The 26,680-nt window shown below is 43.1% G+C and overlaps 1 protein-coding gene across 1 annotated transcript in view; it reads right to left on the bottom strand.

Annotated features, from left to right (window-relative positions):
• The window catches only part of PCNX2 (pecanex 2), a 299,183-nt gene that overhangs the window by 113,675 nt on the left and 158,828 nt on the right, over positions 1-26,680 (bottom strand). The window contains exons 20-21 of the mRNA XM_042908044.1: positions 13,335-13,476; positions 8,935-9,112 (exon numbers count right to left, since the gene is read on the bottom strand). Of these exons, the coding sequence (XP_042763978.1) occupies positions 8,935-9,112; positions 13,335-13,476 (320 nt within the window). The remainder of the gene's footprint in view (positions 1-8,934; positions 9,113-13,334; positions 13,477-26,680) is intronic.

The raw sequence follows: 26,680 nt of genomic DNA, 5'->3' as shown, positions 1-26,680 counted from the left end.
AAAAAGACAAAACTGAAGCAGTGGTAAACATATCAATGGTTGCCAGAGTTTTGAGAAGGGGAGAGACGAATGAATCGATGAAGCACACGGGATTTTTTAGGGCAAATTATTTTGTAAGATACCCTAATAATGTATGCATGCAATTATAGATTTGTTAAATTCCACAGGAATTTATCACACGAGAAAACTTAATGTATGCAAATTTTTTAACATCATCTAGGAGGTTGGAGATCTCCAAATGGAATGCAGACAGTGACAAAACAATGTAACTACGGTATAAATGTATGAAATAACCTCACCAAGGGTGGTGGAGGAACAAGGTGCTGACTCAAGTAACTTTGAAAATGAGTGGAATCTGTAAGACTAAAGGCAAAAAGGAACTACACTGTACTTGAGCACTGTGCTCTAGTTGATAAGATTGTTTCCCATGGGGGGCACAGGTTGGCAAGTATGAAATGACTATACACACACACTAGAACTAAACAGTTAACTAAATGTACAACAGATGGTAGAAGTCAGGTTTCTCGCTGATGGAGTGGGAAGTAACAGTAAGCAAGGGCGACTGGCCGGAATGATCCCTGTGGTAATGGATTCAACTCGGAGATATCAGTAAGAACTCATGTTTCACTTAATGTAGACACAAGTGGTCACATGCAGAATTATTTCTAGATATGTGTCTATACATGGGTATACACACATATATTCCCTTGCTCTGTTGGCTGAGAGTGCCTGGAATCAATGACACTCAAGTATCAACAAGCACACTTGGGTTCCCGATTTTGGTTTCTAAATACCATTCCCTAATAAAAGAAAGCAGGCCCCTCTTGGAGAAATGGCAAATTTTAGGACTGGGGCGGGACATATGCAAGAACATCTTACATCTTACAGTGGGGGAAAGTAAGAAAGTGCTAACACACACACACACACACACACACACACACACACACACACAGTGGGATTATGTCAAAGTGACACAAAAGCCGACCGAAAGAGCTCCAAATAACCAAAGAGCAACAAGATGAGTAAAGCAATATTGTATTATTACCCACAGTATGAAATAAATATCTACAAGTCCATTCTGATATAAAAATAGGTAGATAGGTAGATGAGAGGTAGACAAATCTCTCATGCAGAAAAATCAAATAATTTTCAAAATAAATCAAACAATTTATTATTTCTTCCATTCCCATCAAGGAAGTAGAATACAACTTCCCACTCCTTGAATGTGAACTACACATAGTGATTTTCCTCCAAAGAATATAGAAAGACTCACAAAAGGATAACTTTACATGGAAAAGCCTGACAAATACTACCTCGCCCAGGTGAAGGTCAACATCAAATGTTAAGTCATGTTGCTAGCATGAATCCTTGATATGATGTGATGAGACTGGCACTTTACCTCTGTCATCTGCCTTCCGCAAACCCGTAACTCGGGTCTCAAAAGCAGAAAAGCATCACCCAAATTCTAACAGAAAGACATGTCACAATATACCCAACCAATACTCCTCAAAACCGTTAACTTCACGAACGAAACAACAGAGCTATCACTGCCAAGAGGAGCCTAAGGAGGAGACGGGGCAACTAAGCGCTGTGTGGGTGGAGTCTCGGGTGGAAAAGAAAAAGGACACCTTACAGAAAAACTAAAGAAACTGAGTATGGACTGAGTGAACTGAGTATGGACTTGAGTTGATGAAAACAAATCAACCTTGGCTCCTTAACTGGGACAAATGTGGTAGACCAATGTCAAATGTTAATAATAGGGGACACTGAGTATGGGGTGTGTGGGAACTCCACTACCTTTACATCTTCTCTATGAATCTAAAATTATTCCAAAGTAAGTTTATATAAAACAGACCCTCTGGCCCCTCTGTGGAGAAGGGGCTGTAGTAGCAGGGGTGGAGGCAGAGAGGCCTGTTAGAAGGCTGCTACCGTCATGCAGGGGAGGGAGAGGGTGGCTGGCACCAAAGTGGTGGCAGCGGGTGGCGAAAACTCAGAGGCACCGGGTGTGTATTTTCAAAGGTTCATGTCTGAGTAGGGAGCCGAGAAAGCAGTCAGAATCTTAGGGTGCCTGATGAGGAAACTTAACTCTCCGTTGTTTGTAATTATTCCATCTCTCCCAACAGGCTAAGCTCTGTGAGGGCATTTCTTTCTGCGGAAGCACCTCCCTTCCTCAGGCAGCACTAAATAATAATTGCTGAATCAAATTCTCTATGTCGTATGCTGAGATCCTACATGTCTCCTTAACTTCAGTTTGGGTACAGCACCTCGAAGAACACAGATGAGTCAATAGCCAAGCAAATATGGCTCTCTCCTATGTATCTTACCAAAGGAGACCCTTGCTTTCAAAAACCTGCCTAATCGACTTTCAGACTGATTGACATTTATATTTGCGCTGTAAAACTTACTGGTGAGTCCCACAACCCAATGACCACTGAAGGCCAGTACACTCCCGATCAATCCCCCCACTGGAGTCGAATGATCAACAACAGGTCTTTACGCTGGTTGCCCAGGCCGTATCAGTTTTACTTGTCAGTATAATGATCTTTTTACTCAATTAAATATTGCATAAACTGATGCAATATGAGAACAAACAATATGAGTAGGTACAGAACAGGGTGTTTCTATCACAGTAAAGTTGAATGCCGAGAGCTTGAGGAAGACCTCTCTAAAAATACTGTTGTGGACTTAGGTACGAATGAGAGGAGATTTGGGAACAAAGAAATGTGAACTGCTCTCAGACGTTCAGAGGTAACTTTCACTTCTCACTTCAAGTAGAATTTAAGAAACAGAAATGGGCACTGAACATCCTAGAAAACACATTCTGGGCATGGTTCATGCAGTAAGAGCAAATAGTCCTCATTCTGTAGATTCCTACTCAAAGATAAGGCTTCAAAAGACTGGCAGTAAGAGTTCATATACAAGTTTTGTACTTTAATCAAATTATAAGGTAGGCAGGTATCATTTATTATAATTTCCTGCTTACGTTTTTCAGTGAACCAACCAACCACCCACTATAATTTAGTTGAGTATAGAGTTTCTACTGTGCTGTGATCATTCTTCCCACTCATCACCATTCTCTTTTTCTCTCTTACCATTTCTTACTCATCTATCCTTTTAAATGACAACCAGGCTGCTAGTATGTGATCCAGATAGATTTCCTACAGAAAGTTGCAGAGGATTTGAAAGCTTTATCACAGCAGACTTCATTTCCTTGAAGACAGGACATTGTTGGGCCATAAAGAACGCTCCAGGCCCTATGGGTTGATGTTATTACAGGAGTTAGTCTCGTCTAGTAGAGAGGAAATTGCGAGATGACCTTACTGAAGATTCCAGAGTTATGAAAAAGATCAATAAACCTGACAAGTCCCGTTTCCTTTCCTGCTTACCATTATATGCTGTACTTGATCTTGTTTCGAGAGTGTCACTTCTCATACCTATTTCTTGAACTCTGGTCACCCCTGTTGGAAGGAATGTAAATCTTTTGGAAGGATTCTCTATTGAGATTCTTTTATGTATATGCTATTGACCCGGCAATTCCCATCGTGGGAATCTGTTTCACAGACACTTGCGTGTTTCCTAACACCAGCAGTTAGTTTTGATCTCGTGTAGTCAAATGCAGTAGCATCAGACACTTCTTGTCTACCCTCGTTTTCTTCTGTCCCTGGCTCCTAGTCCCCACAGTTTGGTTAGGATTCAAGGGAGGTATGGGCAAGAAGTCTAGGCTTCATTAACTAGGGAACTCACATCCCTCTGGCCACTGCCCCTGGTTCATGAATGAACACATGACACCAAAGGAGTCCATGAGACTCTTCCCTAAGACTTTGGCTGAAATCATTAGGAAAGATGCTTTCTCTTCTTTCTGGGATTTTTAGGTATAAGAATGCTGTGAACCTAGAACTGTTGGCGACCATAGTTACACCACATGGATAGACACAATCTAAGAATGAAGCCAGCAGAGTAGAGATGGACAGCCAGCATGAGGACAAGAAGGAGAAATAACAACAACAACGGAATTTCAAGGCCATCGTTTAAGCCTCTGGATCACCCAACTGGTTATGTGAACAGTTTGATTCCGTTTTGTCATGAAGCCAGTTTCATGTAGATTTATGGAATCTGTGAACAAATTAGTCCCAACTACTACAGAAAAAATCTATAAACAAACTAAATGTTTATCATAGGGGAATGGCTGGTCAAATTATGATATGCGCTATGGAATACTATGAAGGCATCAAACAGAAGACGCCACATTAGATGGATAGTCATGGAAGTCTCTGAGATATGTTTTTAAGTAACAAAGTAAAAAATGTGTAAAGAATGAGCCTCTTTAAATCTGTGTATCTGTGTGTGTGTGTGTGTGTGTGAATTTTTAGGAAAACAGAATGGAAGGAATTATTCTGAAATGTTTACCATCATTAGGGAGAGGAGGGGGGTTAAGAAGTGATGAATGTTGTATAAGACAGACTTGCTTTGTATTTTTCCATTGGTTTTCTAATTTTATTACAATGAGCATGCATTTATGCATTCGTTATGCAAATTAAAATATTTAAATGGAAAAAATCCCGTTCCCAGGGTTAATTAGTTTGGGCCCTCATCGCTTCTCATTACACAATTCAGCACATCTAGAACCAAGATTATTTTCCCCACTAATCTAGTTAGTGACAGCACTAGTTACTAGAGTCGCGATCTGAGAGCTCCCAGTGGTGGCTCTTCCTCCCAAAGTCCACTGCATCCCAGTGGTCACTAAATTTACCAGGTCCACCTCCCAGGCCCTCCTGGAACGTGTCCCCTTCTCTCTGTCTCACTTCTGCCACTGCAGTTCTGGCTGTCACTATGAGTCGCCTGCATTACTGCGATCCTCTCCTACCCAACTTCCAAAATCCATGCTTTCTCATCTTTTATCACTCCCACAAAGAGATGTTTCTAACATGCAATTCTGATCCTGCTACTCCTCACTTAACAACCTTCAGCCAAAGTAGGAGTGAAGTCCAAACCCTGACACATAGCCTGCCGGACCTTTTGCGATCTGACCTGGGACACCCGCTGCTTCATCCCTCACCACTCGCCCCCGCCATGTGTTCACGCTTGCCAAGGGTCTTGCGGATCCTGGAACATGCCAAACTCTCTCTTGCTTCTGTGCCTTTGCACATGCTGTTCCCTTGATGCAGCTCACTTTTCCCTGCCTTCCTTGCCTGACTCACTCCCCCCTTCTTCAAAGCTCAAGGTGAGCATCATTGTTTCTGATTCTCCTGGGTGGGACTGGGTACGCTTTATGTGCCCTCTCGAAATTCTCTGCCATGGCCACCTTCCTTATCACACTTACTGTAATTATCTCCTTACCTTTGTGCCTTCTTTCCAGAGTCCCCAAGCAGGGGAGGCCGTGTCACAAAGCGCAGCCTCGAGGAAGAATCCTGCGCTACCATTTTATACCTACGAGATGTTTCGATGACTGACTAAATTCTGTGCCTCTGCTCGTCTGTACCAGGAATAGTATCTTACCATAAAGGACCGAGCACATCAATATGTATAAAGTGCTGAAAACAGCACCTGACCCATGGAAAGTACCAAATAAAGACGTGCTACCTTTCGTATCATTAGTAATCTTTATGCCCTAGTACAATGCTTAATAAAATGCTTAAGGGATGTTAAATAAGTGAACAATTACTTTGTTGAACAAAGTTTTCTGAACAAATGCTTCCGTAAAAGCATGCATTCCCAAACAAGAGGTTCCATTTTAATGCAAGACTTTCTACCTACATACAGAAAAAAAAAAGGGAAATGTCATTTAGAAACTCTGGTTCCAAATCATTTGAATGGCAGTTGCAGTCACCTGTAACAGAGCCACAACTCATGGCCCCGTTGTGATTATTCATGTAGCTTCATATAAAAGCAACTTCACCCATTAGTGTTAATTTGCTAGATGGTAAGAGAGCTACCTCCCATGCTGAACCAATGGCCTGTAGAATTTCGTAGTCAATGCATTCTGCAAATGCTGGCAGAATTATCCTCTGGCAGGATTCTGTAAAGTCCTACTTCTACAACTAAGCATTACTAGAAATGTCAAGGCAGAGTGGTTTCTAGGAACTTTTTCAAGACCAGTGAGAGAGCGCAAAAGCAGCTTTGTTGTCTTTGATCCTGTCGTAACCGAGTACCCGTACCTGGAGTATGCTTTCTGCCCCACCAAGGACCTAGACGCCCCAGAAATGCGACAAATTAATTACAGCAGTTAATTCTTGAAAGGAAAGGCTGACTGATGGGGCTGGACTGAAAGAGGGAGGGGACTGAGAATACAAGGGAGCGGGGGAGGATGGCCTGACATCTCAAAGGTGATGCACCACCTGGGTGTAGGCTTGGAATACCACACATCTCGAGAGGGGATATGGGATATCCCCCTCTGACCATTCCCCAGGAGCCCAGGATGCCGTAACTGTGAATGCCCCACCCTCCTGTCAATGCTTGGGCGGTGCTAATTCTTTCCCACTGGACTCTGGAACTCATTATGTCCTGTTTTTCATTTTTCACTAGGTCTGGCAGGCTGCAGAGACTAGCCAACATCCACCTTCCAGACCTTGGGGCACAATTTTTTTTAAAGGTATATTTAAATGATGAGAAAGAAGAGAAAGCATCAGTTGGGGATTTCAGGCAGGATATTTACCGGAAACATTAACTGTGGGTCCCGCTCATCGCCACCACTGTCTTCTGTCACTAATTTCTGCTGGCTTTTTTTTTTTTTCCCCCAGGAAGATCTCCAATGCTGTGTCTTTAACGACCTATTTTTATTTTGTTTCTCATTCCAGACAATGGACTCTTCCCAGCTCTCTCAAGATCAAGCGTGAGCAAGCATCAGAGGGAGTTAGGGATGTTTCAGGACTGACTCCCTATAGAGTATGCTGATTTTTCTAGCTTTTGTTCTTATCCCCAGCCTAAAAGCAAACTATTGAAATTACATGTGCTAATGTTCCCACAATTAGAGAAAATAGGAATGCGGCCACTATAGTTCTGTCTGACTTTATTAGTGCTTGAACTGTGACTTCAAAAAGATTATGGCAAGTGAAAGTCAAATGCTTGCAGCCGCTAAGTTTGCACGGAGTTAGTTTCAGACTGTGTCCTGTCCCACGCTGCTCACGATGCGCAGGATGGCACCGAGTGTCAGTGGGGGAGGGCTGCCTGTGCTCCAGGAAATGAAAATCACCGTTCTGCTGTGGATGTACAATCACTTAGAAGCCAGGCCCTTAAGACTTTGACAGTGAGACCCTCACTCCTCTCTGTCATGCTTGTGTTCACCTGGGGCGTCTCACTTTACAGAGAGATTCTTAAGTGGAGCTCAGGGTGGAAAACCAGCCACGCTCCTTCCCACACTAAACAGTGCATAACTTCTGTTTTTCTACTTACAATGGCTCTACAAATTCTGCCTTGCACTTGGAAAGCACATCTTACTTAAAGACTTCTTTCAATCCTCTCAATGCCCGGGCGAGACTGTCATCCTTACTTTCAATTTTATCAGAAACCGCGGGTCAGAAAGGCATGTAAATAACACCGTGTCAAAACAGAAATAATGCCAGAGCCGGGAATTCAATACATCCTGACACATTTTGCATCTGATTAGAAGCTCTTACCCCCTGCAAGTGGTAAAGTTATTTACAATAACTTCTAAAATGCTTTAAAGATCATAAGATACAGTTTTACATTTATTATGTGAAATAAAGGCAATTTATACATAGTGAAGGAAAACAGAATATGGAAGCCTGTGATTTGAACCGTGAGAAAATTGGGATAACTTTATCAACACCAAACAGAACTCAAACAGAGAAGAAATGTTTGTGGGAAAAGGACCAAGACCAGGGTTCTGGAATAAGATGTAGGCTGCAAAAGTAATAATAGCACAGAGCATGTGACAAACGACACAAGAAGGGACTCGGGCAGCTGAAAAATCGGAGTTCAGCCTGAGTTATAAGAGGAAACGCGCACGTCTGATAGGGTGAGGACAATTACTCACAGGGCATCGTTAGGACAATATGAGAGTTTTGAAATTTTGTTACCTAAAATAAGCAAAGAGAAAGGTAGAAGAAAACGGTAAGTAAGAAAGAGAAACATTTAACAGAACGGATTCAAAAAGAGGTAAAAAAAAATGAAGTTCAGGAAAAAAGATCTTAAAATTAAAAAATTATTAACCAAAAGTGGGGGAGGGGCTGGTTAAGTCAAGCTGAGGGCAGAAACGGGCGGCCACCGTATTAAAGACAGCGCGTGAGGAAGCCAGATGTGAAGTGAGATGGTGTGTCAGTTTATTTACCAGGAGTTGTTCCAAATTCCTTTTCATTTCTGTTTACAAACCCTGGCTTTGCGAGGTGCTCAGAATACACTCAGGTGAGTATCCAGCGGATTTTATCCACCCCCCCCCCCCCGCCGCCATGTTCGACATCAGATTCCATCCCCATATTTTGCCTGAACTATGATTAGGATTTCTCATTGCCTGTGTATCTTGACCTAACACACACCAAGAAGAATGAAAATAATCCAAGAGACCTGGTTCTTGGATACCAGGTCACAAGTTCTACCTCAAATGCTAGCTAATTAAAAAAAAAAAAAATCTGTCTGGCTGCTAATCTTTAATTCAGAGCATTTTGAGGTCTAGGGAAGTTTTGTAATGAGATTGCTAACAGACGCAAAGATCATAAAATTTCAAAATTTCAAGCAACAGTAAATGGCTAATTCATTGCAATTAGTGATTTTTGGCAAATTACGAGGCATATTTGTATTCCACGGGGAAATGTCCCTCAAATGGTAGCAGGAGCATGACACGCATATGTAATTCAATGTAATTCAATTTAATTTCACTCCACAATTTTTTTTAAAGGAAAATGTCTACAGCTCTTGAAACCTGTGGTGAGAAACGCACCTTTTACATTTGAAAATGAAGAAAATGGAGAACTAACTTGCCTTGCTGAACACAATGGACACCATGAAGAAATCCAGTAAGAAACTCTCTGACAGATCTTTGTAGTCAAAATGGAAAAAGATCGCAGTGAAGCTCACGTGAATAAACTGATGAGCGGGGTTGCAGAAGGAGGTCCTTAGCAGCTTCATGCCGGCAACGATCATCAGGAAAATGTCCCAGCTGTTGGAAAGGAAAGAAAGGAAGCGGTCAAGGACGGCGAAGTACCAGGTGAGTCACAATAGCTAATGTTTCTTGAGCATTTACTGTGCACGGTGCACTTTACAGGCATGAAAAGCCAAGACTGGTGGGGAAGGGGGACACAGGGGCGGGGGACGGTGTGGGGGGAGGCTCTGTCATTATCCACATTTGTCAGAGGAGCAAAACGGGGTCTTAGAGTTTGGGTCCCTTGTCTAAGATCTCATGGGGGGGGCAGGGCGGAGTGAGGATTGAAACTCAGTCCCAAGGGACTCTCAAGCACAAACCCTTGGCCTTGAGAAGAAGTTCCTTCCTGCCACATGATCTTCACGGTCCCCTGTCCTTTGGCAAGGACACAGAGCTCCCTTGGAGCTTATCTGAAGGACTCCTGCAGCGACAGGTTCCGCAGAAAGTTTGATGGCGAGTGAGGAAACAGAGCATGCTGTCCCTCTTTGCGTCCGCTCAGTGTATGCTTTTTTATTATGAAAGAATCTTACTGAAGCAGTGATATAATAGTAGCTAATATTAAATTCGGAAAAGAAATAAAACCCCGGTATCTCAACACAGACCTTTTTGCCTTTACATGTTAATTTCTAATATTTTTCAGCATATTTACCTCCCTGGTAAATGTAAGCTCTCTGGACTCTCCCCCCCCTCCTGCCCCCACACACACACACTTTTTTTTTCCTGCTGAAAATGATACCATTGTCATTTTTTCCCCCATGGCATTGGCCTTTTTAGTTAAGGAACTCATCAAAGCAGTCCAGCAAGGAGATAACCAGGACTTTGCTTCAAGGCCTGGGCTCCTGGATGCTCTTGTCTGGGGAGTCAGGTTATTAACCTGTATAGGGAGCATGTGTTATACGAACAATTCCAGCAGATGCTGAAGCCAACAATGAATAATCTAACTACCTTAAGCTTGGAAAGTTAATGATAACAGCTAAGAATATCCTGACAGAGCAAACAACCACTTCCTGGAGGGGTCTGTCTTTCTGAAGGAAGGCTTTGCGCATTTTGGGCAGATTCCTGCACCGTCCCACTGTAATACAATCCTACTTGCAAACTCAAAAGAAAGGCAGAGATGGGAATACTTTCCAGTGAATGGTTGCACTTAAAAGAGAGAGGTTTTTTCCCCCGGCTAAATACAGAAAACTGGAGCTATGCCTCAATTTCCCTCAGCCTAGAGGGATCCCCGGGCTCTGGACCCTTTTCAGCATTATTATTATCTTGTCCCAGGATGAGGGCACTCGAAAAATGCTTTTAAAGTCTTTGCACCTATCAGGTGCAACACTGTCATTTTTGTTGTCAAAAAGATCTAATAATGTTGGCAATTCCATTTGCCTTGATGTGATATTTCATATGCCTTCAGACCGAGGGCTACAATTGTTTTCACTTTGCCTGAGGATGCACCCAGTGAGATTTGCTCAAGGCTCATCTGAAGAAAACTAGTCCTTGATTACATACAGATTTGGGCTGAGTGGGAATGTTTTCATGTAACTTCAACATAAAACCCTCAGGGTTCCTGCAGCAAAGTTGCGCACTGCTCCAGAACCCACCTTTCTTTTCCTTCTATTTCCTGATGAAAATACAGTATAAAGACATGACTTTGGGTCCAGTTGCCTTTGACAACAGCCCAGGATACAAGAATGTCTATGCCCAATGACAAGGCATCTTAAGGTTAGGGGTATTCTTATTTGGGTTTTCACAGGAGACTGATGATTTTGGGGGTTATTCAGGCCAAATCTAAGTGAGGGTCAACTCTTAACTTTGTGTTCTCTGTAACTACGGTTAAAATGAAGAGCATTAATTTTTTGCTTATCAATGATGACTGGTTAACACTATGGGAGATCTTAAGGACTGAATTTTATGGCCTTTATAACACTGCAAGAGTAATGATCACAGTTAAAATAGTTCAGAGACTATTGTAGGCTCAGCTGAAGGTTTAATAAAGGCTTATGTAGCAGTCAGTGAACACAGCCTGGGACAGCTGCAAAGCATCCATTTAGATCAGGCTGGGAAATATAAATACCTAACAAGATATCACAATTCACCCATTCATCCATTTACCAGTCCTGGCTTGATCACCCATCTACCTAGCCTTCTACCATTTACTAGGGAGGGTAGTATTAAAAGTCGAATAAGAAGTCATGCTTGTTGCTGAGGAGTTCACTGCCTAACTATCAGGTACAGTGGTTCTCAGTGCAGGTAGGCTGGGGGATTCTATAGTTAGAAACAGGTTTCTGGGTGATACTGACATACAGACTCCTGCTGTCCTATTTTAGAACAGCTGGTCTAATGGGGTACTTGAAATCATTATTTAAAAAAATTTTTGAGCTTATTTATTTATTTTGAGAGAAACAGAGACAGTGTGGGCACAGGAGGGGCAGAGAGAGAGAGAGAGAGAGAGAGAGAGAGAGAGAGAATAATGAGCAGGCTTCATGCTGTCAGCACAGAGCCCGATGCAGGGCTCGAACTCACGAAACTGTGAGATCATGACCTGACCCAAAAACCAAGAGTTGGACACTTAACTGACTGAGCCACCCAGGCACCCTAAAATTACTTTCAAGGCTTCATTTGGATGCCTCAAGAATATGAAGGAATTGTCAGCTTTTGGTTCTAAGAAGAATAGTTCTGTTGGTGTCATCCTGGATTTGAGACTATTTGGAGGGACACAGCTAAGGTGCTACTTTCTGATATTCGTGTCTGGAAAAAACATTATAGGGGGTAGAGAGTATTATTACTTGAAACTGGACTCTCTCCAAACTCTTTGACTCTGCCTGATTCCCAACCCTTGTGTCCAGCCTCTGCCAACAGCCAGAACTGGAGGGCCTCGACCTGCAGGCTTAGCTTAAGGTCCCAGTCCTGAGGTTGGAAAGCGAGCAAACTTTAAGTCCTTCAGCTCGTTACCCCGGGGGGGCAGCAGTGGTACCCTCTCTGCTACTTTAGTTCTGATCGTAAGCCCTCGTTCTAGAAACCGAGATGCGGCCTTGTTCCGGGAGGGCGGCAGGGTTAGCCAACATTGTGCCATACCAGAAACCCTACCACTAGAGAAAGCACTTGAGGTTCTGGACGAGGAGTCATCTCCGGGACTGGGTCCCCCCAAACTGGGCAAGAGGGCTCCAGTCTCACTGTCTGTGTTCTTTATCCAGTGAGACTGATTTTCATCCCTGGATCTGAAGTCCAGGATTTTAAATACCAAAGGGCACGACTTGGCCTGGCCTAGCCATGACAGGTCTGAACTGGAAGGAAGGCAGAGTCTGATAAAGACAGGAAGGTTATATGACCATTTCATTCAGTGTCTGCTTTGTGTGACTATGAATCCATTCAATGTCCAACAGAGTGTTCAAATGTCTTTTATCTCAGCTTGCTCAATCTTTGGCAAATGTTAATTAATTTGTCCTCATCACCCCCCGAAAGGAAGAGCAGGTTTAAATTAGTATGCTTGGGATTATGCACAAGAATTGACTTGGGCACATAATGTTTAAGCAACATGACTTAATAAGCAAATCTGGGAAAGGATGTCTTTCTCATTCTCCTACTCGAACTTACTTGACCAGGCACCTTCAACCTTCAACCAGAGCAGCAAATCCACAGATTATCGAGAAGGATTTCCATTTGCAAATTCAGAGTTAATTTTAATGTATGAAACTAATAACTCAACTGTGTGTTGTTAATGCTTTGCAAAAACATGGGCATCTTGACGACATGATGACGCTGTGCTCCGTGTTTTTTTTTAATTGTGAGGCTTCTCCCGATAAATGCAGAGAGAGCACTGACCGTGATTAATCCCCCCTCCCTCAAGCACAAAACGATAGAGTATTTGCTAAATGAAATGACATGAGGCGGTTCATAAAGCTCTGAGCATGATGGTAAGAACTTTCCAGGGGGTTCAGGAACCCCCGGAACCACACTGTGCTTCCGTCATCTCATTAAAGCTCACTGACTAAGTTCTTGCAGGAGCTTTTTCAAACCGACTGTCGTTTATTTGCAACATCACTCCAAGCAGATCTGACTTCATTTTCAGCCCACTCTGTAATAACCATCAAGTTCCTCCAGCGAGTTTGAGTAAAAGACCACCGTGGCTTACTTTTACGTGGTCAGTAAATTAGTAGATGCTGTACTACTGTAGCCTGTTTAGAGAAAATCCACCCGATTTTGGAATCATTGTGATCGAAATCATTCCGAGAATAAACTGTTATCCACTTACTGGGTACCGAGTCTCCGGTAATTGCTTATTGAAAATGCATCAATAGTGAGGGCATTCAGAATTATTGCTGGGTACAGGATGTATTTTTCAAAACACTGAAGCCAGACATAGAGTCTTTCGAACCACATTAAATGGGCGATATCTGAAAGAAACACAAAAACCATTTAGAACTGATCAAGTTATTTTTCTTTAAGTACATGTAGTAAGAAACAATGCCCCCCCTTTTCATTCAAAAGCTGCTCACTCAGAACTCCAGATTCTAGACAGGACATACCAGTTTGCTTTCCAGGCAATCCTTAGCTTTATTTCTACATAGTTCATAAATAATAACATACGGTAATATAGACCAGGGTCCCAATTCTTCAAGTCAGGTGATTTTTCCATATGGAATTATTCCTGGGACCCAGGAAGTAAGCTGTCCTATATCAAGGTCTCTCAGAGGAAGTATGGATGGACAGTGAGGGATGAAGGGTTGAAAAACAATCTCCTGGGCCCATCTCCTCTTCAGCTGGGACACTTCCAAGGCTGGGCTTTCTTCTCCTTCTTCTTAGTCTTTAAATCAACAATCAAATCCCCAGGACATACATACACATAAGAGAAAGCTGATCCCCAGGCCCCATCACTATGAATGTATTACATTCTTGAGAACCTTTGTGACAACAGGAGCACCACGGGGAGTGACGTCTCTTCCCACGAGGGCTAAGGTTTTGAGTCAGACCAGTCTGGGTTTTCATTCAGACTCTACCAGCCACTGGTGCGTGACAGTGAACTGTTAACTCAATCTTTCTGAGCCTCGGCTTGTGCACCCTGCCCACCCTCTGAGTCAGCTGCTGGGGAAGTGGTTGCCCCTCTTTCCCGCCACTCAGGGCAGGGAAGGACTCTGCTCCCCCTCGGGATGGGGTCATGTAGGGTGTACACTTGCAGTGCCTGTCACCCCCCTCTGGCTACTTTTCTTTCTGAGGAGGAGGGGGAGTGGCTGGCTGGTCCGGTGGTCAGAGCACAAACTCCCTTAGGCCACAGCATCAGGAGGAGAGGAGAACACACATCCCTGACACAGGAGTGAAGTACGGAGCCAAGCTCTCCCCTGCTTCCATGAGGAGAGCACTCCTGGTTCAGCCCAGGGCCCGCAGGCAGGCCCATCTCATTCCCTGCTGAGTCTCTCTGCTACTAACTGTGAGGCTGAGACGGTCCCCAATCCACCAGCCAAACAGCCAGGAAAATGAATCAGACATGCCGGGGACTCAGTCTCTCCACCGAGTCTCAGAGGCCAAACCCCCAAAGGGCAAAGCTGACTCCATCGAACTTCTGGAATCACATTCCTCAACCACTTATAATATCAAACTTACACCCCAATAACCTATAGTAAAAAACAAAACAAAACAAAACAGACAAGAGGGCCATGTCGTTGTTACATTATTTGGATTACACAAGAATCCACTCATGAAGAACAGGTCGCACTCACACGTATCATTTGATTAAAAATGTGAGAAGAGGTCAGCATTCAGGAATCTGATTCACAAAGAATGGTGAGGACAGACACAGTGGGAATACCTCATGACATGGACAAGAAATAAGAACAAATATCCCAGGGATTCATCAGTAGAAGAGAGACGCAATGAGAAATCATCAAGATAAAAATAAAAAGAAACGTTAATGATACATGAAACAGGGAGGAAGACTGGGTAATGACCCAAGGAAAAGGAACACACTGATTTGAAAAGATATATGCAGCCCTGTGTTTATTGCAGCATTAATTACAGTAGCCAAGAAATGGAAGCAGCTCAAGAGTCCATCCACTGATGAATGGATAAAGAAGACGTGGTGTGTGTGTGTGTGTGTAACAGAATATTACTCAGCCATAAAAAAAGAATGAGATCTTGCCATCTGCAACAACATGGATGGAGCTAGAGGGTATTAACACTAAGTAGAATAAGGCAGTCAAAGAAAGACAAATACCACATGACTTCACTCACAGGTGGAATTTAAGAAACAAAACAAAGAAACAAAAAAATTAGACTCTACTTTTTTTAGTTTATTCATTTTGAGAGAGAGAGAGAGAGAGTGTGTGTGTGTGCATGCCCACAAGCAGGGGAGGGGCAGAGAGAGAGAATTCCAAGCAGGCTCCATGCTGTCAGCGCAGAGTCAGATTCGGGGCTCAAACTCACGAACCAAGAGATCATGACCCGGGCCGAAATCCAGAGTCGGATGCTTAACTGACCAAGCCACGTAGGTGCCCCCCAAAATCAGACTCTTAAATGCAGAGAACAAACTGATGGTTACCATAGGGGAGGTGGGTGGGGGAATGGGTGATAGGTGATGGGGATTAGGAGTACACTTATCATGATGAGCACTGAGTAATGTAAACAACTGCTGAATCACGGTATTGTACACCCGAAACTAGTATAATGCTGCATGTTAGTTACACTTCAATTTAAAAGGTATATATACGCGATGGAATGTTGCTCAGCCCTAAAGAAGAATGCGATTTTGCCATTTGCAACAACATGGATGGACCTAGAGAAAAGTCAGACAGAGAAAGACAAATACCATACGATTTCACTTATACGTAGAATCTAGAAAACATAACAAATGAACAAAAACAGACACAGACTCTTAAATACAGAGAAAAAACTCTACCTAAACAGAGTGGAGGTGGGTGGGGCATGGGCAAAATAGGTGAAGACGTACAAACTTCCAGCTGTAAAACAGATAAGTCATGGGGATGAAAAGTACAGCATAGGGAACATAGTCCGTAATGTTGTAATAACTTTGTATGGTGACAGATGGTGCCACACTTCCCACGGTGAGCGCAGCGTAATATATGGCATTGTCTGTGTCACATACCTGAAACTAATGTAACACTGTATGTCAACTCTACTTCAATAATTAAAAAACAGCAAGGATGTTGGGTAGGAATTTAACTTCGGGTATTCTTAATGGTGAATGCGCAGTGTTTTCCGGTATAGATTTGAAAATGGGCTGTTTCATAGGGAATTAAGGTGTTTTTTTTTTTTTACATATAATTAATGAAATCTAGGTATATTATTATATATTCTACATGCCGACAACAGGGTTCTCATCTTTTGTGAAAGTATATGAAAATTAGGAAAGACAAGTTTTTATGATGTCTCCCCCATCCCTTTAGAGGCAAATGACAGGAACCCTACTTCTAGAGAAAACTGAGGCTATGAGACTCCAACAACTCATCTTCCCACCCGTCAGCTACGAATGTATTCATAGTTACAGCCACCTGCTGGGTCCTCCTCACGTTGAGCATCCACTGAAGTTCTGAGTCCCGTTCTTTCCTGATGGCTGGTTCAGGGATCAGTCCCCAGAGTAGCTCTTTCCTGTTGGCAAGTGGCAATATTCCAGTCTTTGCCAAATTGAAAACTTGCTTTCCACTCTACACCTCGCTCCCTCTGCCCTTTCTTGCACAGCTTCTTGAAAGGCTGTGAATGTCTGACCATCCCAGGCCCCTGTCTCCTACTTACTGCTGAAACTTCTGCGCCTCGATATTTGCAGCTACCCCTGGCCAGAACTGTGTATGGAGCAGCCACCTGTGACCTCCCAAAGGACAAATAATTGATCCTTCTCAGTCTACCTTACTAGACCTTTCTGGGCATAAAACATCGCTGGTCCTTCCTTCCGCAGAAAACTCTCTTTCCTTAGTTTCCCCAGGCCACCTGCTCCTGCTTGCACTCAAACCTCTGACACTACTTTTCTCATTTTCCCTGCAAACCCCTCTTCCCTTATTTGGTCATTTGCTCTCCCTGGACCTCTGTATTATTTTTTCTCATTTTCAACACCCTTAACTTTAATGTTTCCGTCCATGCTGAGGACAGACACTCCCATCTGTAACTCTCCATCTTCTGTCTCCTGGCCTCCAGATCTAAATACTCAATGGATGGCTTCACCTGATGTCCCCAAGGAATCCCCAAATACATGTCAAAACTGAACTTGTCAGCCTCCACACACCTGCTCTTCCTCGCACATTCTTTATCTTATCTAATGACACCTGCATTCACTTAGCCATGCAGGCAATATACCTCGGAGTCATCCTAACCACAGCTGCATGTTGGAACTACCCAGGGACAAGGCAGAAAGACGCTGTCCTAGATCTGTGGTTCTCAAACGTCGACATGCAAATAAATCACCTGGGGGAAATGCAGAATCAGACCCAGTGGGTCTGGAATGGCGTCAGATCTTCTATACCTGCCACTTCGTAACTCTCTGGTCACGATCATCAGTTCTACACTCACTTAACTGGCGACCTGAAGTAGCCATGCTGGATTTTTCAAAAACGTTTTCATTGGACTTCTTCATATACAGAAACCTGCACATACCATACACGTACGGCCGTGTCCCTAGCACCTAGAGGAAGAAGAAACCCTCTTGAAGCCCCCCGTGCCTGCTTCCAGTAACTGCCTCCCAAGGTAACCAGTGCCCTAACCCCAAACACCACTGTTCCGTCTGCCTACTGTCCTTTTGTATCTTTTTCCCAACACTCTCCTTGAGATTCAGCCACATCTTTGTGTGTAATCATCATCTGCCCGTTCTCACTGCTGTACAATAATCTACTATATGAATAGACACAGGTTGTTTTTCAAAGCTGCTGTACACGAGCGTTCACGTTGTTTCCAGTTTAGAGCTATCATGTAGAGTGCTGCCATGAACATTCTTGCACAGGCCTTTTGGTAAACATGGGTACGTTTCTGGGGTATATATCTAGCTACAGAATTGCTAGGTTATTAAGTGTGTGTAGGAAGCTCTAGGAGATTTTCCAAAGTTATGGAGCCAATTTACACCCCCACAAACAGTGCAAAGAGTTCCTTCTGTTTGTTCACATCCTTGCCAAAACATTTTCTCTCTCTTTCATTTTAACTATGCTGTGGGTGTAGAGTGGTATCACGTTATGGTTTCATTTTGCATTTCTCTGATGACTAATGCAGTTAAGTACCTTTTCATGTGTTTACACCATTTGGCCATTTGGATACACACTTTTGTGAAGTGTGGCTCTCCATGTGCGTTGCCTGGTTCTTTTTCCTCCTAGAGTAACGTCTTTTCCTTACTGATTTCTAGGATTAGATGTCTTTTCTTTACTGACTTCTAGGAGTTCTTTATATACCTTAGGTATGAGTCTTTAGTCAGATATATGCATCAGAAAGATCTCCCATTTTATGGGTTGTTTATCACTCTCTTCATAGTCTCTTTTGTAGAAAAGAAATACTTAATTTTAATACGTTCCAATTTCTCATTTTTTTTTCCTTTTGGAGTCTTTGGTGCTCTGCTTATTTTATTTTTTTAATCTTTATTTATTTTTGAGAGAGACAGAGCACGAACAGGAGAAGAACAGAGAGAGAGGGAGACACAGAATCCGAAGCAGCCTCCAGGCTCTGAGCTGTCAGCACAGAGCCCGATGCGGAGCTCACTCATGAACCGTGAGATCATGACCTGAGCCAAAGTCGGATGCTTCACCTACTGAGCCACCCAGGTACCCCTTTGTACTGTGTTTAAAAGACAAAGATCGTGAGCACATTCTCTTATGTTTTCCCCTGAGACGTTATTGTTTTACCTTTCACATTTAGATCTGCAAGCTATCTGGAATTGTTTCTGTATGGTGTAAGATAGGGATTGAGACCGATTTTTTTCCCATGTGGATAACTGACCATCACAGTTTATTGAAAATAATTTCTTTTTTTAAATGTTTGTTTGTTTGTTTGTTTATTTATTTATTTATTTATTTATTTTCAGAGAGAGAGAGAGCATGAGTTGGGGAGGGGCAGAAAGAAAGAGAATCCCAAGCAGGCTCCACAGTGTCAGCACAGAGCCCAATGCGGGGCTCGATCTTTGAGATCATAACCTGAGCCAAGATCAAGAGTCAGATGCTTCACCGACTGAGCCACCCAGGCGCCCCATATTGAAAATGTCTATTTCCTCCCACACGGCATTGAACCTCACTGTTGTCTATGCCTTTATATGTGCTGGGTGCCTTCCTGGAATGTCCTTCTGTACTTCCTGCTTGAGGAACTCCTGGTCTTGCCCGCTCCCCATGTCCCTGGCCATTCCCAGTACAGTTGCTACCGGCCGTTTTCCAGGGCTGTGCACTCGGGGAGTGTCCATCCCAGGGGAAGGGTCTAATCACTGACAGTGTTTAGAACCGTTGGCACAAGGTGAAAGTAAAAAAGGAGTCCAAATTGTAATTGGCATTATTATTGTTTTAAAATTCTTTAGAAACAACGCATGCCCCCCTTTCTGCCTGTGCTGGGCGGACCCTGCCATCTCCTCACCGCCGGTGGTCCACCGTGCCGCCATATAGCAAGGACCCACGAAGCTTCTGCAAGACACTGAACCAGCATTCTGTATTACTACCTTTAGTTTTCAGGCAGAATACATCATTCCTTTGTGCCATCACTATGCACTGTGAATTCTCTAACTATAGTACCTGTTACACCATGGAGCATTCATTTAAATATTAATCTCCCCACTAGACTGTGGGTTTGTCAAGAGTAGACGCTATGCCTCCGTCGGCTTAGGGTTCTGTAAACGTTCACCTATTATCTTATCATTTTTAGTGTTCGAGGGAACTCTGGATCGTTAAGTCAAACAAAAAGCAGCCTCTTGGAATTACTCTTTGAATACAAAACAAAAACTTTCTAACTATAACACATTAAGCAATATTTCCTATTTTAGTCTCTCCTAAAGTCCAATCGGGTACGTTTAGGTTTCCTTCTATGCACATTATTTTTTCTGATTTCTCAATTTATATGAAGTCAACAGTGTCAGATTGGGGCCGTCACATCAAATGCAATTCAATTCAGCCTGCTTATAAAAATACATTTACAGAGTTCTATCAACAATTGTCACCAATTCAGAGAAACATGACAACCTTAGCTAGATTCCTGCAAAAATATGTAAATTAAGGAAATACAAGCCAACCTCATGCTGCAGGGCTGTTAGAAAAACATCTGAATTAAAAGAAACATCTACAGCTCGTCACTGTAGAATGCCAGTGCCATGTGGATGGGGGAGTGCGATCCAGGCTTTCAAACGCTTGTCACATTTGCTATCAGACCATGATGTTTTCCAGTGAGTGGGGCTGATGTGAGGGCAGGGACACAATGTCACTGCAGTCCTTGCAAGGATTTACGGCAGATAGTGATAACAAATACGGGTTTTCCATAAGAATTTTCATTTCTCCATCGCAGAAACACACAAAGCAATGAATTTCAAAAAACATGTACAGAAATCACCAATAAGATCTGAATTTACCATCCGTGCCTTTCCAAATATTTGAGAGCAGAGGTATTGATTCTGTGAGATTTAACCCTCTGTGGTACCTGGAAGGGAGGGATGTGTGTGGAAACTACAGCACAGGCACAGCTTTGAGGCATGTGACTAGATATCCCGGCTCTTCCCACGGGCAACCCACCGATTCTGAATCTCTGGATGAGAGGCCAGAGGATGTGCTTTATACCGTCTGCACGCACCAGCAAGCACGGGTTTACGTACTGTACATTAAGGGGAAAACATTCTAGGTGAAGATTTATCCCAAGGCACGGCTTCCCTGACTGGTGTCAGGACATCCAGCCAAAGTGGGGGTGGAGAAGGACGTGGAAAGGGGGTTACAATAAACATACAGGAATAACAGCAGCATCACCAACTCCAAACTTTTGACTCCAGCTTCTGCTAATCCTTTATGTTGAAAGAAAATCAATTTCCCCGTAAATGTTCCATATCTCTATCCTCCTAGCAAGCTTGGGAATTTATTCCAACGAAACGTTACAATCTCTAGATGGTAGAAAACTCTTAACAGACAAGTCGAACTCATACTGAATGTTTATGTTTGGGAGTGGAGGGGAAGCGGAAAGGAAGAAGAATAATTACACGGGAGGAAACTAAAACAGCAATGTAATTCCAGAATTCTGAATTCTAAAAGACGACACTGAATCTTTTCTTATGGGGTGGCCACGAAAAGCTAATGAAAGGCAAAGCTTACAAATGCACTAGCATGATAAACATGTTTCTTAGGGCCCCAAAATGCCTCAGTATTCATAGAAAGTCAAGTGAGAAAGAAAATCTTTGCAATGGTATTTTATAACTGTCCTTTGGCAATGCCCTGAATATGCACAGAGACCATAAAAGACCTTCCTTGAGCATTAGTATTTCTCTCTTCCCTGGAATATTAGGCCCGTGAGGAAAAGAATGCAAACTACGCCATTTACAAGTTATATACAACTTACTACAATTGAGTGCTTTACATTTTCTCCAAGGCCTTTCAGGTTGTTTTATTTAGAAGCTTACGTTACTAAAAGAAGTCCTTCTCGATAATTAAAAGCGAATCAAAAACCTTCGGGATGTTTTTATCTTTAGGGAGACAATTTCCTCCAGTTCAAACCTTGAATTGCCACTTCGGCTGCAAGGATGCATGACTTCTCGCCTTCACAGGGGCCAGGCGTGTTCACAAACATTTCCAGACGGCTGCCGCTCAGTTCAAGCGGCCCCGTCACCCTGAGGCATCTAAGGCGGAGACGCCCCGCAAAATGGAATCACCACGTCCAGGCTGGTGGCATCCCCTCATTAGAGGCGATCGCTTTTCCCTACGAGGGCTTCTCCTTGTCATCTTTCTTGCTGGGCCGAACCTCACATTGCAAAGTCCTTAGCACTATCATGTACACGCCATGGTTTATTCTCTAGAAAAGGCTTCGCTTCCAAAGCCAGTAGCATGCAGAGGGTAAGTAATCATCCTTAAACGTAAAGCAAATCACATTCCTCTGTTGCTCAAAGCCCTGTAATTCTGCTTAGGATAAAGCCAAGGTCCTCGTGACTTTTCCGTTCCCATTAGTCAGTACAGGATGTGCCCATGGCCCTTCTCCTGCCTGGAACCCTCTTCCTCCAGTTTAAGGGTTAACTCCCCTCTTTATCTTCCAAGCCTCCAATTAAATGTCAGCCTCCTCAAAGAAGCCTTTCTTGGTCTTTCAGATCTAGCTCAGGATCCCTTTATACTCCTTCCCTTCGCTGTACTTCAAACCCTGTACGTGTATATTAATCTGTGGGAAGAATGTCCACCTCTCTACTACAGCCAGGGGGCGAGGCTGTTTTTCTCCAGCATGCTTGGGCATTTAGCCCTGGACGCTGTCCACAGGAGCCGCGCAGGACATTCAGGCAACATCACCGATGAATTGATTCATAGTTCATTTAACTAAAGCAGACACCCAGTACGACAGAGTCTGAGGAGAGGCCGGGGTTTCCGTGGTGTGGCAATGCCTGCCGTGCAGGGGTTCGAGTTTCACTCCTGGCCATAGTACACTTCTTCTCTCAGAAGGTTCACCCCATGGTGAGGCCTTGCCACCCAGTGCTTCCCCCAACATTCTGCACAGTCCCTGGCCTGTGATAGGTTCTAGCATTATTTTTGAATGACTCAGTAATTATTACCAGGATCAACACCCTGGTAAAACCTCTCAAAGAAATACAAGGTAGTAAAGAGCAACATTCAGGAATCAGAATATTAAAACTGACATTTTTCAGAGAATAAAATTTTTTGTGGTTTCTTCAGTGGTTTTTGACTTTGGGGTCATGCTAGGAAAATTATTTTTCTCTTCCCAACCAAGATTATATAACTTGACCTATATTTTCTTGCAGTGCTATTCTGGTTCTTTCTTTCTTCTTTTCCTCCTTAAAAAAAAATTTTTTTTTAATCTTTAATCCATCTGGAATTTAATTTGATACAAAGTCTAACTCAATTTTTAAAAATGTTTAGCTCATTTTCCCAAAACTTCCCACTGATTTTTTTTTCATTAATTCAGTGGGAATAAAAATGCATCCTTCACATCTCCTCAAAGGGATAGAGAGGCTCTCGGGAGAATCAATGCAATAATGTGCTTTCTCCTCTTGATAGAAAGGTCCTCTGCTAATATAAAATCATAGTATTTAAAACTAAAACACTATTGAAATCATTTATTAATTTTTCACATGAAGGAGGTTAGGTCAAAAATTTTCATGTGAAAAGCATTAAGAGCAACTTTCAAACGTTCTCACTAGGAGCACAGGAGGGAAGATGTTTCTTGTTAGAACAGCCATCTTGTCAAAAGCAAGGATTACGCTCTTACTAATTTTTGCATTCTCAACACCAAACACAGTGCCTAGTACAATGCAGGTACTCAGTGAATGTCTAATCTGCAAAATCGTAATTTCTCCCCCAAGGGAAGTGTGATTTGTATGTTTTAAAGCGATCTAGTAACCTACGAGGAGTATGCACTTGTAAGGAATGCGTAAGGTACAAGATCGCTTTAATTTTTTTTTTTTTTTCAACGTTTTTTATTTATTTTTGGGACAGAGAGAGAGCATGAACGGGGGAGGGGCAGAGAGAGAGGGAGACACAGAATCGGAAACAGGCTCCAGGCTCCGAGCCATCAGCCCAGAGCCTGACGTGGGGCTCGAACTCACGGACCGCGAGATCGTGACCTGGCTGAAGTCGGACGCTTAACCGACTGCGCCACCCAGGCGCCCCAAGATCGCTTTAAAACACCATTTCCGTTGTTCCACTGGTATCTCCATATATTTTCCTATCATAGAGCACTCTGTGGGTTAATCGCTTCAGATAAGACCCCAGTGCATGCATATCAGGGAGACTAAGTCAGCACTCATCATAGTGACCTCACCCACTGCAGCTGAGAACTAACATCACTCCTCCCAATGGCCTGATTCTGCGCTTCTATGCACACTCGGCCGCAAGAGCCCAAAGCTGCCACATTCCGTCCTGCATACATCACATGCATATTTAGACCTCTTGATTTTTAGTGTTAGGTTGTTTTTTCTTTACACTTCTCCAATTACTGGCCATTCGTTTTATTTCCACATTGTTTTCGATGTATCCGCAGTCTAGAAGAACCCCACTGGGCACTTGGGTAAACACCCCGTGGCTTGCTCGAAAGCTGAGGTTGGCAGCTGACCACTGAGCTCTGTCCCCAGACCCTCTCCTTCTTGAGGCTGGCCAGCACTGGCCTGTGCTTCTCCAGGCCTCCTGTAGCCTCGCTCCCCTTTGAGCAGAGGCAACTGAATCCCACCTTCCTTTTTCTGCTGCCGCAGTGTGAACCTGGTTCCACTCCAGCCACCTCCAGACTGACACAGAGAGAGAAGTTCCCCAGTTGACTAGAAGGAGAACAGAGCGGGAGAGTGAAATGAAGCAGTGCCTGGCAGAGGGGGGAAGAAAAGGAGGGGAAGAGAAGGTACATGAGGAGAATAACAACAGAGGGAATAATTAATAAGGCAGGCTTCCAGCTGACAGGCTATCTTTTGACACATCAGCTCTAAGCCATTTCGCTGCAATGCATGCACCGTCCTACGCAAGCATCATAGCAAAGGGGACTGGTACTCGGCTGACACTAGTTCAGTTCATGCTCCAAACTATTTTAGTCACTTTGAACTAAAGAGGCTTTGGAGGGTTTTTCAGGTCTCTCGCTACCACCTGATGTTAGCAACCTGTTATGCGGGCCAAAAAAGGAAGAAGTAAGAAATACGTTCTTCTTCCCAGAGCCATAGCCTCTCCTAGTCACGCATACAAAGACGAGACCTTCCCAAAGACCCCAACACAGCCTTTATGTTTTGAAATCAAACAATGCCTGTCATGCCACAAAGGACTTTTACATAGATTATTGGGCTTGATTTAATCACCATGGAAATTCTGTGAACGAGGTCATTCAGGCAGTACGATCACCTATTGACAAAAATTTCAAAACCATTGAACATATATATCCAAATGATAAAGGGCCACCGGCCATCTAGCACAATGGATGAAATGAGGCACAAAGCAAGGTGTGCAATGATTGAATTTAACTCTGGGGAACAGGAGGAGGAGATGTATGCACTTACTGAATGCATTCTGCCTGCCAAGGGCTATGCCAATATTCTATACTTATTATCTTGATTCATTTCATCCCCCAACAAATCTTTCTTGTAGGAACCCCCAATTATAAATGACAAAATTGAATCATGATGGTTAAGCACAATTAATATGTGACAGAGCCAAAATCTGACCCCATTCTCTGGGCCATGACACTTTAATTCCCTCCTTAATGTTCCAAGAGCTTCCCGCAGGGGAAAATCCAGTCACATATAAAGGGCCGGGGTCGGGGGGAGGGGTCAGAAAGGCATCAGACTTTCCAACAGCAGCAGCAGAAGCTGGGCGACAGGAGACATTACCTTGGAATTCTTACAGAAGCGTTTGCCTCCTTAGTTGCTCCATAATACAAACTAACTATCCATTAGTACAAAGTACAGAGTAGAATGGAAATGCTTGGAGATATACAAAGCCGCCTAAAGTGACTGAAGGATTTGCTTCATTCACAAAGAGGGAGTAAACAAGGAACAATTGGAGCAGGTTCCGGGAGGGAGTCTGGGGAGATGGGAACCAGTAGATCACCTGGCAGGTTTGCCTGAAGGGAAAACTGAACTGAGAGACATTTTCCATAGCTATTGGAAAGGTTAGCAAGTACGAAAATAGAAATGTGAACAAGAAAGGAAAGATAATCATGGTATACTACTGGGCCAGAAGCGAACAACAATAGAACAACCATAGACTTAGTAGAAAAACAAAACCCTGAGTATTTGTTCAGAGAATATTAAAACCATACCGTGAGGAAGGAGAAAGGGAAGATGTTAACGTACGAGGGAAGATAAAAGAGAGGAATCCTTATTCAGAACAGGAAGTCAGTAGATAGGCAAATCTGAAATATCAAGACACAGGAGAACATGCACCTCACTTCGAAGAATTATGGTAAGGACCAGAAGAAATACCTAAAGGATAGAAAGGACTTTTTCGTGGAGAGGGAGAATCAGACATGGCAAAAAGTTGACAAGAGTCTGCTGCTTTTCATTACAACTTGTACTATTTGATTTTTAATTTAGGTTATTACCTTGTTATAAATGCAAAATACATTAGAAAAAGAAACATCTCTCAGAACCAGGTCTCCCACATGTTGAAACCAGTCTATCTGCAAATGACAGGCAAGATTTGCTAAAATGCAAAGTAAGTCTCACTTAAGAATGACAAAATAGGGACTGGTTCGTGAATTAGTTTCATTAGAGTGAATTTTTTTTTTTAAATTACAGTTTCAGTGAAGTTCTCAACTGGTGGTGTTTACAATTTCTAATTTCTATCATCTTTTGCCCATTTATTCTAGTATATCCAAAAATTATAGCTTAAGCTTTTTAGGAAACCATTTTTTTTGCAGAAGGATGAGCCTGTTTGTATATAGTTTACCATCCACATGTACACTCGAGTCCTTCAAACCAGCCTTTACCTTACAAGGTTTTTTCCTGTCAGCCTACAGGGAAGTCTTCTTTCGATG

This window comes from Panthera leo, chromosome D2 (genome assembly GCF_018350215.1).
Source record: "Panthera leo isolate Ple1 chromosome D2, P.leo_Ple1_pat1.1, whole genome shotgun sequence".
NCBI lineage: Eukaryota > Metazoa > Chordata > Mammalia > Carnivora > Felidae > Panthera > Panthera leo.
Note: the sequence above shows the minus strand (reverse complement) of the source record. Positions and strands in the feature narration are given on the sequence as shown.